This window comes from Mycetomoellerius zeteki, unplaced genomic scaffold (genome assembly GCF_001594055.1).
Source record: "Mycetomoellerius zeteki isolate Tzet28-1 unplaced genomic scaffold, Tzet1.0 scaffold87, whole genome shotgun sequence".
NCBI lineage: Eukaryota > Metazoa > Arthropoda > Insecta > Hymenoptera > Formicidae > Mycetomoellerius > Mycetomoellerius zeteki.
In genome coordinates, this window is record NW_017257903.1 from 347,632 (window position 1) to 363,415 (window position 15,784).

A 15,784-nucleotide genomic window follows, 5' to 3' on the forward strand; every position below is an offset into this window, starting at 1 on the left:
GTCTTAAGTCGTAGAAAATTAACCAATCACAATCGAATATGAAAAGAATAATCGACTATGATTGGTTAATTTTCTATGACTTAAGACTCTACGACCGCTACGACTTCTATTGTAGACCCCGCATAACCAATAAACCACAAACTATTGCGGGGTCTACAATAGAAGTCTTAGCAGTTGTAAAGTCTTAAGTCGTAGAAAATTGACCAATCACAATCGAATATGAGAAGAATAATCAATTGTGATTGGTCAATTTTCTACAAGTAAATCGACCAATCACAATCAAAATTAAGATCTCGCGTTTCAAAACACTCGACTGTGATTGGCCGATTTGCTTACGGCCTTACGACTAAAATTTTTGTACGTGTGATGGCCTTAAGAAGGAATTGGATATACTGGATTGGGTACTTTGCTCGAAACAACTCGAGATTATTCTTCGCACAGCGAAGGACGAAAAAACGAGATACGCCATATTGTGTATAACCGTCAATCCGCGAGATTTGATATCGCGGTAAACGCGAAATATTTAAAAATTCAAATTAATATTAAAGTAAAATGATATATTTGATATATTTATCTACAAATTCAAACTAAATAAATACGATTACTAATGCCAATCTGATTGTATACGTAAGATTGTATTAATGTCCAAAATTCTTTTAAGAAAGAAGGGATAGTTCGATTCCAACAATTCTTTATATTGAAAGACGCAAAATGCAAAAATATAATACGTACACACTTGTATACAATATATAAAAGGATTGTCCCATTTTAAAAAGCAAACCCAGATAATTTCAAAGAATTTTATAAAAGAATTTTTATTTTCTTAAATAAAACCATGATTTTTCTTACATATAATTCTTCACTAATCATCTTTTCAAAATTATTTAGGTACTTGTAAAACGGGACACCCTGTATATTGGACAAACAGTAAAGTTATTAGATATCGTAAATGTATAAAACTTGCATATATAACTTGCATCTTGTGAAAAAGCATAGTATATATGTAGATGATTTATTTACGTAAATAAATTGATATTCGGAGAAAAAGAATTAGGTTCCATAAAATGTTCGCTACAACTGTTAGTTTTAATTGCTCTTTTCTTCTTTATTTTACAAGTATTCATTTTAATCCCACGTTTTCACCCGAAGCTCCGGTTCGAGAATCGACCAATTCGGTGAATGTTTTTCACTAGATAGCCAATTGAAGTCGTCGATGCAGTTCCAATTATTAATCTTTGGATCAAGGCCGGCTAGATTAAAGTGACTCGTTTGATCTTCGTAAGACCAGTTGTAAGGTGCTACACGTATCTTCGTACAATCCTCTATGATCGCCCTACTTGTGACATGTAAATAAATGGTACAGTCCGTCGATGAATGTAATCGCAGCTGCTGACATGCGAAAGCAAATACACAATCACTGCAGTCGTGCACGTAAACGGAGGATGTCACCGGTCCGACTAATATAGTGCATTGCTTCAGATTCACCATATGCAGAGTGCTCGGTGTACCGTATATCCTTACAGTACAGCGAATCAGATCGGAAAGTAGAATGTCATTCTTATTTACATTCTCGGCGTCCAACACTATACGTTCGTTCACCTTGCCCAGGAGCATGCAGGCACTATCTCCGTACTTGCTCGATAATTTATTGTTCTGCTTAGTCGAGCCATTCACAATGCTCTCAGATATCTTGAGATCTTTCAAACCGTCTGTGATATCGAGCCCCTTGTCGGAAGGCTTCTTCACGATTCTACGATTCTTAAAGCCAAACTTCTTTTTAGGCAAGAGCTTCATCTCTAACTCGGAAGCTTGATTCTCTAACGATTGCAAATTTTCTTGTGCGCGTCTTATGTCGTAAACCTTTAGAAACATTTTAGATTGCGATAAATAGTTCTTAAGCAGTTGAATCTCCTTGTTTGACTTCTCAAAGATTCCCGGCAACGCTGAGGACGGCGTGTTGGGTGCATCGTCTAGCATATCCTTGATCTTCTTGCAAGAGGAGTAAAATGTATCTTTAAAGTAGCTGCTTTGCTCGGATTCGACGGCGAGCGATTGCCGTTCTTCTCTTCGCCTTTCGATAACATTTTTTCGCTCCCGGTCTCTCTTCGTGATACGATCTGGTAAACTTTCCTCTATAAACTCTGTGGGATCCATTTTAGTTAATGCTATTTCTCAATACGGTTTGCACTGTCTTGAGCTTCAAACACCTTCAAACTTGCGTTTGACTTTTCTTGGTTCATCAATCTCTCACTTTTTTTCTTATATTGTGGCCAGAAAAGATTATGTTTTTCTGACGAATGCGGAGGAAGATGCTGAAACAATTTAAACACAAATAAAAAAAGATTTATACCATCATTTTATTAGATTCCTAAGTAAAAATGTAACTTTTGCAAAAAGTTTTATAAAATTACTTTAATTATAATGTTCAGCAAATATTATTGACTATTTTTTTTATTAAAAAATATATTATACAACTGAGGAAAAAAACATTGCCGCTTGTACTCATATAAAAGCAATGAAAAAACATTATTATTGGCTTGATAATTACATAATTATAATTACCTTTATAAGATCTTTTTCATCGGGCCTAACAAGGTTAACTAGAAAGTTTCCTACTCCAGTGCCAATAATTACCGCTGCTACGGCACTCCCGATAAATTTCAACGCCATGAAGATTTAATGCTCATTGCACTTCTCTGTCCAGGTCTTGTAATCAAATGTCCTCAAATTATCACTGCCAGACAACTGTTCCCCAACAGTGTAGTAACCCTCCAATATTATCGGAAAATGTTGGTGCATGTAATGTCTGAAATCTAATGCACATGAAATATAGAAGCACCGATGTATTGATCTAATCAAGAGGTTTATTCTATTTAAATAAACTTCTTGCATGATTTAATTTTTTCCTTTTTTTTACATTGGAGAGAAAAGGAGAAAAGAAACAAACTATGCAAAAAGTTCAGCTAAAAAGAACATTCTAAGCAGAGATAATTTACATAGTACATATAACTCCAGCAATATTGCAGCAAACACAGTAATATTACAGTAACAATGGCTGTATTCAGCAGAAAAAGCTGCTTTGAAACTATATTGTAAGATTTTTTTATATGATTGGTTTATATATTTAGATTCAGTGAGGAATTAGGGACAAGACAATCAGATTAAAAAATCTTACAACAGTTGCAAAGCTGCTTTTTCTGCTGAATGTAGCTATTGTAAATGTTGTAACAATGTTGTAAACTTCAGTACTAAATAGAAAGCAATTAAATCAAAAAATAAATTGGCTTTTGATCATCCTATGTAGTTATTGCAAAAGGTCAGTTCTTTTTAGCTAAACTTCTTTATATATTTTCTCTTTTTCTCTCCAAAATGAAAAGAAAAAAGAAGAAAGATGAATCGTGTAAGTTCAGTTAAAAAGAACAGGTTTAATGCAAATTTACACAGAAAAATCTCGGCAATCTGTCCTATATTTGTTGCCAGATACTAAATATAGGAAGTAACTGAGAGATCCTTTTTTTTTCAATTGTACTCTTTTGCCGTTCATGTTATCATTGCTAGTTTTATCTCGAACATATAAGGCACGATCTAGAGTAAGTCTAAGTAGGTTAAAATTATTCGAGAATATCGGATAATGCCATCCGGCAGTAACGTAACTCTAGGCGGAGCAATTCGGGAACGGAGGCGAGGTTCTATAGACTAAGCGGAGCAATTCACCTTGCGAAGTGTTCAGGCGACGCCAAAATCCGTACGATCCCAGCAACAGTACTCCCTCGAAGATAAGGAGAGCCTTGGCACTTTTCTTGAGTGTTTGCGCGAAGCCCGATCTCGACTGTTTCCTGATCATGCTATGGTGAAACGGGAAAGATTTCCTAAAATGGAAATCATCAATACTGCGGGATACGGAACTCGTAACGAAACATCGCGCAACACCGTGATTTAAAGGGAGGCATGAAGAGGGAGCCTCGTGAACAGAATTGGAGAAAAGTCTGAGAGAGGACGTTTTCACTCGAACTCTGAACTTATTAGATAATTAGATACACATGTTAATTAAGTATAAATATTTATCTAATTTAAACACAATGAGATTTTGTTGATGATCATCAAACTTGAATAAATTATCTTTATTATTATAATGAGAACCCAGGAGAATAATTGAAAATATTCGATATTATCGATTATGGATGTATATAATACCGCAGTGATCATCTGATGGATAACTCAAACTCGGATGATAACAATGTAATATATAATTGTAGTTTTTAATTGAAATTGAGTTCTAAATATTGGTATTATATTATAGTAAATGAGTATTATATCATAAATACACAAACTTTATAAGATTGTTAATCTTTAATTGTCGAGAAAATTCGTAATCGCGTCAGAGTTCCAAAGTTCCAATCTTTCAGTATATTAAACAATTAAGTTTAAAAAAGAATAATTTTTTTAGTAGAAACTAAGTTAACAAGATTTATTTGAGGAGAAAAATTTGAAGTTGACAAAAAAATTAAAAAAAAATTGTGAAGTTTCCTCGTACGATAAGCCCTGTTCGGTTTAAACGTTGCTGTTTCTTTTCAGAAGAGCAGAAACGTTTCAACACACATTACTTTACTTTGACAAACACTCTCACGCCCATCGCGAAGGATCGGCCGAAGCTTCCTCTCCTGAAATTCGCGAAGACGACGGAGGCTGATAGCCAAAAGCTACGGCACTTTCTGCCACGGGTCCAGGGACTTTCCTCAGAGCGATAAAGAGTCATCGAAGACTCCGATAGTGGCTCCGCGGTGCTTCCCGAGGGAACTTCGGTCATGAAACCTTTCGAAAAGACGTATATATATTGAAACATGGTTCCACAAGCACTATCGAGAAACTTGAAAAATAGAAAAAAATATATATTTTACTTATTAATAATATCTAATAATAATAAATTTTATTTATAAAGTATATTGGTCTAAAAGATTATAATTTTTTTATACATGATAATGTATATTATCAAAAATTATTATTAAAAAATAATATTTTTTTTACTTAATAAATTTTATCAACATATAAATGTACCCAAAAATTAAATCTAAAGATTTCATTTTAGTCAAAAATTTTGACAATTATTTTTTTAAATCATTTTAGCGTATATAATGCAAGAAAAAAGTTCTTACAATTTTTCAATTTGATGGAATATTGTATTTCAATATGGCTGCAGCGAATAAATGGGAATTTTGAATGGAATTATTGGTTCGTATTATTCACGCTGTAGATTCGTTTAGAAACCGGCTTTGTGTTGAATCAACTGTTCAGAAAATCAATACTTCGGAAAGATTAACAACAGAGATCTATATTGCTTAGAAATAATAGTTTATAATTTATAAACTGAGAGATTCAAAGCCAGTCGCTTCGTGCGAATGTATGTATATACATACGGCTGGCTTCGCGATGATAATCATCAAATTTGTTATTGTCTATTAAAGTTGACGTTAAATTCTAATTGATATTCTTCACTATTTTGACATTGATGTTCTTAATTATTATTTCATGCAAATTTCATGCGAAAGTGCCCGGATTCGTCGGGATGCTACGAGAAACGCATGTATTTTGAATATTATAATCATGTAATTTTCTCTTTAAAGCAGAAACATGAAAATTTTTATATCTGTAAGTATAGGTATATGTATACACATATAAAACGTACAATAAATTTTCACTTTTACATTTCCGCCCTAGAAAAGAGTTACATGATTTATCCTCTGACCGCCGGAACACCATCGTGATAGAATTTTTGCTTTTTTTTATAATCCAGATAAAAGCGGTCAGTCGTATGTTATCAATTTTGAATTCATTTTCAGATGCAATTAAAAACCCAGTAAAAGATTTTAATCCAGAGAATGGATTAAAATAGATTGAAATTTTTTCTATCCGAATGCGTATTTTAAACAGCGAATACTTTTTTTTTATTTAATCGGATTCAATTGGATTCAATTAGATTCAATTAAATGCAATTGGATTGAAAAACTATATTTCCTATTCAAAATTTTGAATTGAACAGTATTCACGATGCACAGAAAAAGCTGATATTATTTTAGATTGAAAGGCATAGAGATATGCTCCAATTCCTATAAATGAATAAAAATGCATTCAGGATTGAAAAGCATTCATTTTAATATTGTGAATCCATACTTTTGAAAATTTGAATCCATTTGAATCCATTCTCGTTTGCTGGGAAGAACCTTTTTTCTGAAAAGCTTTGAAAAAAATTTTTTTTACACCTGAAAATGAAGTAGGAATTGACATATGACTGAATTCTTTTTGAACTCTATGCTATCTAAGAAATTACCCTCGGCGTGCGACGTCGCGACGTACTGGTGCGCATGCAGCGAATTGCAGCGTCAGAGCGCAGAATCGCTCGGAGGTCGTGGACGTCGGCTGCTGGACGAATGGACGGTCGGTCGGCCAGCGGGGGAGAGCACGAAACGATACCGCTTCGCTATAAATATAATACGAAGGCACGCGGTTCTACTATTGTCCGTCACGGCACGCGAAGTAGCATGATGGCGACGGCGACGACGACGGCGGCAACGGTAGTCACCGTTTGAGACTCTCGACGTTCGTACTGTCGACCTTCCATCGCTTTCGTCGACGGTAATCGCGCAAGTATCATCGTGCATCTCGCGTCTCCGTGGGCCGACCGTGGAAAACGGAGTGGTGAATCTTTCCCAAGCAGGTACGTCGGACGACGGATCCCCCGAGTGCGATTTGCCAGGGGATTTGCGATATTTTTGACGGAGCTTCTTTACCGGGACTCGATCGATCATCGTCGTCGTTGAAAACCGTAGGTGAGAGTCTTAAAATCATACTTTGATATATGCACATAGTGTACGAAAGAGAATCTTAATTATGTGTATTTAAAAAACTAAACATTGCACTTATAAGTTGTATAAGAAAATGTTTTTGTAAACTTTAATTTTGAAAAATTAAATTCAAGACTTCTGGAAATTGATTCTTTAATTAATATTTAATAAGTAGTAAATATTTTTAATAGCTTTATTTAGATATAGTTTTTAATTATTTAATGAATATATACTGTATATAAAATATTTTAAAGATCTCTATAAAATAATATTTAAAATATTTATAAAATTACATATTTTAGATGTTTAAGTTTAATGTTAGGGGAATAAAATATTGAATTAAATGAATTAATTCAAAATCATCACATTTTTAAATTATGTTATAATTTGAAATATTAACTCATAGATTTTATAGAACTTATGTTAATGGTATATTGCTGAATTTTACTTTTGAGCCTAGAAAATTATTTCTCTTTTATTTACTTAGTTTCGAGTTTTATTTTATTATTATCATTATTTGCGCGGTGTGTAAAAAAGATCGTCCGAGAAGTCTTAAAAAATACATATTGACATGTTTGCAATTACGACGCATTCCAAGTCAAGGCAATTTAAATTTTACGATTATTCACTGTTAACTCAAAGTCGTTTCCTCATATTGTGTCTCGGTTTTCAATGCCGACCTCGTGGCTGCAAATGTATGCCGTTTATTATCATTTTGCTGAATGGAACTAATCTCTGAGTAAGACACTTGAGTGGTCAGATTAGTAATATTTCTTTTGCGATACATTTGCAATTTTTAAAACTGCCGCATGGAAGATATTAAATTAAGTCATTACAATTTATTAAATGATCAAGAATTATTATTCAGAACAGAGTGATTAAAATTGTTAAATAAAAACTATTCTATCTTTATACGAAAAAGAAATAGTTAATTAAAACTACAAAATTTAAAAATGAAATTGATGATGCAATGACAACCGGTTTCTACGATTATTGATCGTCGAATACCGCAAGCACTGTGCTCAAGCGGTAACATCCTGCACGATAGACACGCAATAATGAAAAATACGTCGATATACACCCACTCATCCTACCTGTATACTTTTTCTATACACTAACGTGTAGGTGCAATCAGGCGTAATACGTGCATCTATCCGGATTTAGATGTAAAGAATAAATTGAATTTAGAAATCAATTTTTAAAAAAAGAAGAAATACAAATATTCTCTTCATCCTATGAAATTTGATATGTAGAATAAAAAAAAAGGATTTTTTGTCTACCATTATTTTATAAAATCATAAACAATTTAAACTTTATTTCTGACAGCAATTAACTTGGAATACTGAAATATTATTAAAACCCTTATTTTACCCGTATTCAACAATTTGTTAAGTTTGGACCTGCAGATGTTTAAAAAAAAAAGTATTTGTAAAAATTTATAAAAATATATTATATAAAAATACAGTATATAATATTTATGTAATAGAGATGAGTATCCAGAAACCTGAAGACCTTTTATCTATTGTTATATCATCTGAGCTTCCGCCGTCTTCGAATTCCCGACAGCTGTTTATAAATCAAGATCAACAGGTGTGTACTATTACAAACTGTAGCGTTTTTTATTTTTTCAAAATAAATTTAAAAATCCTTTTCTTAAAGTTCTGTTAATTCGGCATTCAATTTGATTCTTACCATTACTAAAATCTAAAATTTGTATAATAATATAATTCAAAAGATATATATACGATAATAGTACATTTTTTTAAAAAGATACAATAATGCAGCACAATATTTCGCAATCGAAGAGAAACAAATGGCATTTTTCTGTTCTACGAGATTCGTTCTACGAACTTTGTCTCATATAAGCATTTGCTGTCTTTAATAGGATGAAGAAGCATCCGATTGTCCTCTATTAACACCAAGTCCACCACCTACTCAAACCAACGAGACTCTACAGTCGACGCCGATATTCAATGCTTTGGAAGGAACTCCATTAGAAATGATACCGACGCCAACGCTTGAAAATATTAATACAGAAGACGGACTTAACTTCATGAACATTGTAAACAGTTCGAGTAAACCTTTAAACGATGGTATGTATTTTCTACCTATTACAATGCCGCACGCAATTAAGTATACATTACCTTCAATGACATTATGTGATTTCAATAACATTATCTGTATGTACATAACATTATCTTTGTGTTTTTCTTTTCTTCATTATTGAATTATGAATTTAGCAAATTAATTTATAACAATAAAATAGAATTTTATAACAATCCCGGCAAAAAATTTTTTATGCATGAATATATATAAATATTTATAAACATATATAAATATTCATAAGCATATATAATTATCTATGAAATATGTTCATACATGTTTATACATCCTTCTTTGTAGTTTGTAAAATTACTTTTTAGTACTAAAAATAATAATAATAATGAGAAAACATAAAAAATAATTAAAAGAAAAATTTTCGCGTTGTTTATTTTAGAAAAAATCAAGTTTGGAAAAATGTAAAAGAATTGCTATATAGTTGTATGTAAAATTATACATAGTTATGTATGAGCAAATTTTTTTACATTTTTCCAAACTTGATTTTTTCTAAAATAAACAATGCGAAAATAATCCCATTAACTGTTTTTGATGTTTTCTCAATATTATTATTATTTTTAGTACACTAAAAAGTAATTTTACAAAAGAAAGAAAGATGTATGGACATATTTCATGTATAATTATTTATGATTATGAATATTTATGCGTGTTTATGTATGTTTATACATATTTATACATATTATGTATAAAAAATTTTTTACCGGGATATTATATGCACTAAATATAAAATTAAAAAAAGAAAAGCACAAGAGAACGTACAAATTGTACGTCTATTATTTGTGGACGAAGACTTCTTTAAATATTAAATATTCGTTAAGTGACGTTCTTCAGTTGAAAAGCTTACGTAATCGTGTTTCTGTATGTAACGTTGACGCTCGTTCATTAAACCACTTTTGATAATAGGATCCAGTTTCAATTTAAACGATGATCCAGTCAGTCATTTATATCACACGATTGACATTTAATCTTCTTATATTCAATATTAAAATTGCCCAAATTAAAAAGATGACAACATCCCATTTAGATGCATAAAAATATTTTAAATCCTTTTGTTTTAAGATTTACTTTGTTTAAAAATACAGAAGCGTGTTGAATTATTCAAACACAATTTAATCATACAATTAGTCCGAATCTAATCATAATCTTTTTAATCATTTTTTTCGTAATATAAAAATAATTTGTTTAGAAGGTTTTAATAGTGGTCATATTATATTAAATGATTAAGCTTACATGTCGTATCGTAATATTTCAGAACCGAGTTCACGTGATCCCATGGTGGAGTCTACTAGCAGCGGTAGCAGCAGTGACACAAACGAACCCGTTTGCGCACAATTGTTGACACAATTGAATACTGCCTATCAACATCTCGCACCAGATGCTCAAGCTTTAGTAAGTATCGGAATTTGAAGACTTATTCTCTCCCAGATTTTTTAAATATAAAATAAAATCAATATAAAGAACGATTCAATAACACGTTAATTTAAATATTAACAATTGGAAATTCTTTAAAATGTTAAAGATTCTCGAGAGTTTTGAATGTCTTTAAAAAATCTTTTTTATAAGTATTTGAATATATCATTAAAAATTCTTAAAAATAAAATTATTATTTGTGTCTGTATATAAAATAGGGAATTAAAATGTCAAAACTTTCGAGATTTTTGATATATTTATTTTTTAATAATCTAGTTTTGGAATATAAAAAATGATTTATAATTTTTTTCGTTTATTCCAAATTATTTAATCTTGCGCCTATTATTATTACTTGTATGTACGTATATGTGCCTATTGTGCTTAATGTATTGTATGTTTATCATAAAATTCACAAATTCCGTCTTTGCTACTTGCAAAAGCAAAGAGCATCTGTACTATTTCATTCCTTACATATTTTTACATTTGCCTGACACGGAGAAAAGATACTTTATTAAATTAATATATCATATATGCACGAAAGATGCTACCTTGTGATTGCATTCACGTAGTCGTGATTGTATTCACGCACTCACAATCTGTATCTTTTTAACTAAGTCGAACTAGTTATTACTTCGTATTTTCTCGTCGTTTTATCATCTCAGCTGCTTGTATATATAGAAACCCAATACAGATAAGATACGACTAGGGTGACCATATAAAATGACGTAAACAATTAAGCTATGAGCTACATGCAACATAGGGAGAACTTAGGCATTAACTTTCACTTTATCTTTTCAATAAAATTGATGAAAAAGATAGATATTATTTATATATTCATTATATATAATGGAGCTATAAATTTTTTATATTTAAATTAATTTAATTTAAATGAATAATTATTTTTTAGTTCAAATTACTTTAATTTTTCTTTAAATGTTCAATAAATTTAGCTGATATAAATTAATAAATATGATTAGGTATTTAATTGTGTACGTTTAATAGAGATCTTTTAGAATATATAAAGTTAGTTTCTCATTCTGTATATTTCATTAATTTCTTAATCGCGGATATATTCAAATATAAAATATTAGGCTGAATCTAAAGAAACCTGCGAAAACGTCCGAGGACTCCTTGTGAAAGAGGACCTGTTCCTCAAGAACTGGGACGCCTGGTTCCCGGATCTGGTCACCCTAGGATTGACATTTCGTTACTGTGTCATCGGAGATTTAAAAGAAATGTAGGTAGGTGTACTTATATGAATGTTCGATTTATGTATGTGCCTTTGCTGTTCCACATTTAAAATGAAATTCAAGAGGATTCCCGATTTTCAACAATCTCATGTTGACTAAAATTCATCGCTTGCCGCTTTCTAACAACCATCATATGTATTTATGTTTTAACTGTTTAGTTTTACAACCAGGAGAACGGCGGCAAACCACCACTCGTTGGAATACAACTGGTAGTGCCGAAGCCGCCCAAAGATTATCGTTTCATGAAGTGGAACTGGCCATTGATACGGAAGACATGCTACTGGTCATTGATGTCGATCTTGACCGGATGTGCCGCTCTCGTTATCGGCATTATCGCCACAATGCCTAAGAAGTATGTATACGCATGTTATGCACGTTATGCATGTTTATCTGTATGAATAAGCTCGTGAATGATAACCGTGGTGAAAATTTTTCTTATAATTTTTATACGAATTGGAACATTTTTCAGAAATACTCAGAAATATTCGGAAAGTTTACATCTATTCTCTCAGAATTTTTCATACATTAAAGAAATATTAATTTAACATAAAATATACAAATGACAACAATCACATTATATTAAATTAACACCCACACGTGGATATGTTAAAAATTCAATACAGAATTTAAAGAAAGATGTAAGTGGATGTTTTTAGCACAAATACAACATTCTTCACTGCGTATAATTTCACATGATTTATTTGCATGTTAGATGCGACCCACCGGTGGAATGGTGGCAAGGCAGTACCTTCTACGAAATATTCCCGGCGTCCTTTCAGGACTCGACGAAGAGCGCCGATGGGATCGGCGATTTGCGAGGGATAATTATGCGGCTAGACTACTTAAAGAATTTCGGAGTACGGGCCATACGACTCAACTCGATATTCCCGGCGCCGCATTACCCGGAATATTATTCGGATATTAGCAACATGACAGACGTGAACAAGGAGTTGGGTACATTGGGAGACTTCTCCGTTCTCGTCCGTGAGATCCACAGGAGAAATATGAGTATAGTCCTCGATTTGCCTCTATATCCATTTGTGAAGAGCTTGAATGAAGCGAAGGCCAACGAGACTGAACATGCGCTTCGGGAAAGACGAGATCTCGCGAATAGCGCGATAATTCATGATATACTGCCGTCCGCACCGTCCACGGTCGACACCATCCGCGACGCCCTGTCGACACCGCTGCAGGAAGTAAAGAAACAAACGTTTCCCTCCGATCACTCAGCTCGTCAGCAGGAGCACCCCGTTAGCGAGGCCATCAGAATCTGGCAGCAGCTAGGAGTAGACGGTTTCTATCTGAAGGGGCTAGAACATTACGTCGACGAAGACACGTTCGTGAGCGATCTTAAATACTGGAGGTCTCTTCTGCGCCCGGACAGTATCTTCATCTGTCACGTAAATGCCTTGGATGCCGCTACCTCTGCCGCGAGGAACTCCATTCTATCCAAGATAGATCTGATCGACGTGACCCTTCGTCTAGCGAACGGCACGACAAATATCAAAGCACAGATCGAGAGTATCACGAAGGGCGTGCTCTTCGACAAACCCTCCTACCCGTGGATCCACTGGTCCGTAGGTGGTGTGGACACCAGCAGAGTGGCCTCCACTATGACCGTCAAGAATGCTAGTGTGGCGGCTTCTCTTCTCGGCATGATGCTGCCTGGGACTCCAAGTATATTTTATGGAGATGAGGTATGAATTACATCATGAACGAGATCCACAAAAATACCTAGGATCCTGGAGAATACCTAGTCAACCAAATTTGCTTGAATTTTGTACAGCATCCGCTGATAAATGTTGTCAGCAGGAAATTAAGATGCTGGCGACAGAATGTCACAAAAATGATTAACAATTTATTTACATGACTTGAAAGCAGATTGACAGTAAAAACCGAGCAGATTTGCACATAATTTGACGCAGATTAATAGCAGAATCTGCGTTTGACAGGTTCTACTCGATTTTTTCCGGTAGAACACGAATTTAATGCATAAGATATTGAATTCGCTGAATTTTTCTAATTGAATTTACTAACAATTGGCTGGTATTCTGTGAATAGTTTGCTTACTCAATATTTACGTAATTCTCATGTTTAAAAAATACGCAATTATTATTCATTTTTTTCATTTCTTAAGTCATCATTTTTTTCATTGCAATGCAAGATATTAATAACAATTCAATATTTTAGTAAATATCTCTTTTTAAGATAATTAAAAAAACATTTAATGCAAGAAAGAGTTATTATTAATTGGATTTTCATTTGCACAGATAGGTATCGAAGATTGCGAGTGTCGAGATCACAAGGACTTGGCACATGTGCACAATTTGGTTCCTATGTATTGGGAGAAGAAAGAAGGCTCCGGTAGCAGTTTTTCACTTTCAGGAGTTACCGCTTGGCTACCAGAAGCTGGGAAACCTATGGAAACTAGTTTAAAAAGCACCGTTACAGAGATGGCGAAGCTAAGAATGGAAGCTACGCCGGTTTACGTCAAAGCGGTGCTAAGAGAGAATCAAAGTACCGCGAATTGTGATGTTAGGTAAAGCCCTTTGATTTACGCGAGTTTCCGGATTTGTGATTTTCCTTATAAATCTAAATGTCTTTAATGATTACTTAACTCATCTTTTTAAAAATTCAGAAATTAATTTTATTTCTTTATTTTGCGACTAAATATACATTTTTGTCTTGCTAGATGGAACAATTATTACATTTTAAATTTTAGATTTTTAACAGATTGTATTGTTACATAACAATGGTGTAAAATATTATGTATGTGATAACTTGATTTAATATTCTTCTGTCTAGGTATGTGGAAGATGAAATGATCGTGATTGAGCGGTTTTATCCACGAAGAAATTCCTATGTGTTTGTGGCCAATTTTGGCAATGAGACGCGCGTAAAAGATCTGTCATTTCTTTATTACGGTGGTTACGTTGTTGTTGGACCAAGTTACAGAATAAATCGGAATGTGTACTTCAAAGAACTTACCGTCCCTCCTGGAGAAGCGTTTGTTATAAAATTGGATAAGTAAGAGAGTCTCTCGGTTGAACCTCTCTTATATTGTGAGATTATACTTTTATTTATTAAACATCATTAAAGGTATGGATATCTTACAACGAAATAAAATTTTATAAAATTTTATTTTATGGAATTTCAGGGATAAAATATTTCTTGAATGATTGGAGATAAGAAATTTTTCGCAAATTGTTTTAGGAATGTGAAAATAAATAAAGATTTTTTAAATTATTTTTCGATTAAAATTGAGGTAGAGAAAGAGAGAGAAGACGAGTGAAATTAAAGAATCAAAAAAGAGAGCGTCCAATAAATTGTTCACTATGATTAATACAAATAACACCTATCTCACAGCATTACAAATGTTATCGTTACTTATGTATATCGTATTAAAAGATTGGATTTTTACAACGAATTTCAATAATGCATATCGATCACATCATACCAATAAAATCGATTTAATGCGGTTTGGTTTGGAATTTTATAATATGCCTCTATTGTTGTATTTATTATCAAACCCTAAAAATACTACAAAACCGAAAGACTTTACATTTTTTTATTATACTTTCTTTGATAAATCAAAATCTATTGTGTATCATAAGGTTGTAACAAAATTCATCTTTGTTGTGATGATCAAAATATAGTGAAAAATCTCTTCGTAAATAGGAACGATAATTAAAAAATACTTTTTACGATATAACAATTATAATAATCGTTTTGAGTACTTATACAATGTTGTCTAATTATGTTTCTCGTTGGCATCGAATCGTACAACTAAATCGTACAATTATATATACGATTTTTTAAACAATTATTATATATGTATATTAGAAATTAGAAATGTATCGTATATATATTAATTGACTGTGTGAATGCAAAGAATTTATATTAACAAAATTATCTCTATGTATTTACACAGACAAATAAAAAAAGTTCTGAATATATTTCTGTCTACATTGTATTAATTATATAATAAAATTTTTATACAATAAAGACGGATAGCAACAAACATAAAATTAAAAATATTTATTTGATTAAAAAAACGAAAATGTGTTTTTGATTGTTTTATTTTTCTACATAACTATATAAAATTTCATTTTTACGTTTTATTTGAAATTTGTTCGATATATCACAAGTCTTTAAAAAAGTATGAAT

At 32.4% G+C, this 15,784-nt stretch overlaps 2 protein-coding genes across 3 annotated transcripts; one reads left to right on the plus strand and one right to left on the minus strand.

The window, feature by feature from the left end:
* Positions 1 to 1,041: 1,041 nt before the first annotated feature.
* TBCC (Tubulin-binding cofactor C) lies at positions 1,042 to 3,932 on the minus strand. The gene is made up of 3 exons (XM_018459828.1): positions 3,715 to 3,932; positions 2,563 to 2,813; positions 1,042 to 2,312 (listed from the first exon to the last, which is right to left on the minus strand). The coding sequence occupies exon 3, from the start codon at positions 2,152 to 2,154 to the stop codon at positions 1,126 to 1,128; it is 1,029 nt and encodes a 342-aa protein (XP_018315330.1). The 5' UTR covers positions 2,155 to 2,312; positions 2,563 to 2,813; positions 3,715 to 3,932; the 3' UTR covers positions 1,042 to 1,125.
* Positions 3,933 to 6,438: 2,506 nt separating this feature from the next.
* LOC108730250 (alpha-amylase 3) lies at positions 6,439 to 14,769 on the plus strand. Of its 2 annotated transcripts, none has more exons than XM_018459823.1 (8): positions 6,439 to 6,824; positions 8,326 to 8,429; positions 8,725 to 8,932; positions 10,210 to 10,346; positions 11,788 to 11,969; positions 12,330 to 13,314; positions 13,888 to 14,156; positions 14,423 to 14,769. In XM_018459823.1, exons 2-8 carry the CDS (start codon positions 8,328 to 8,330, stop codon positions 14,646 to 14,648), a joined length of 2,109 nt encoding a protein of 702 aa, XP_018315325.1. In that variant the 5' UTR covers positions 6,439 to 6,824; positions 8,326 to 8,327; the 3' UTR covers positions 14,649 to 14,769. The 2 variants fall into 2 exon arrangements, with proteins under 2 accessions (XP_018315325.1, XP_018315324.1); XM_018459822.1 differs by having other exon boundaries at positions 6,440 to 6,824; positions 11,776 to 11,969.
* The last annotated feature ends 1,015 nt before the right edge of the window (positions 14,770 to 15,784 follow it).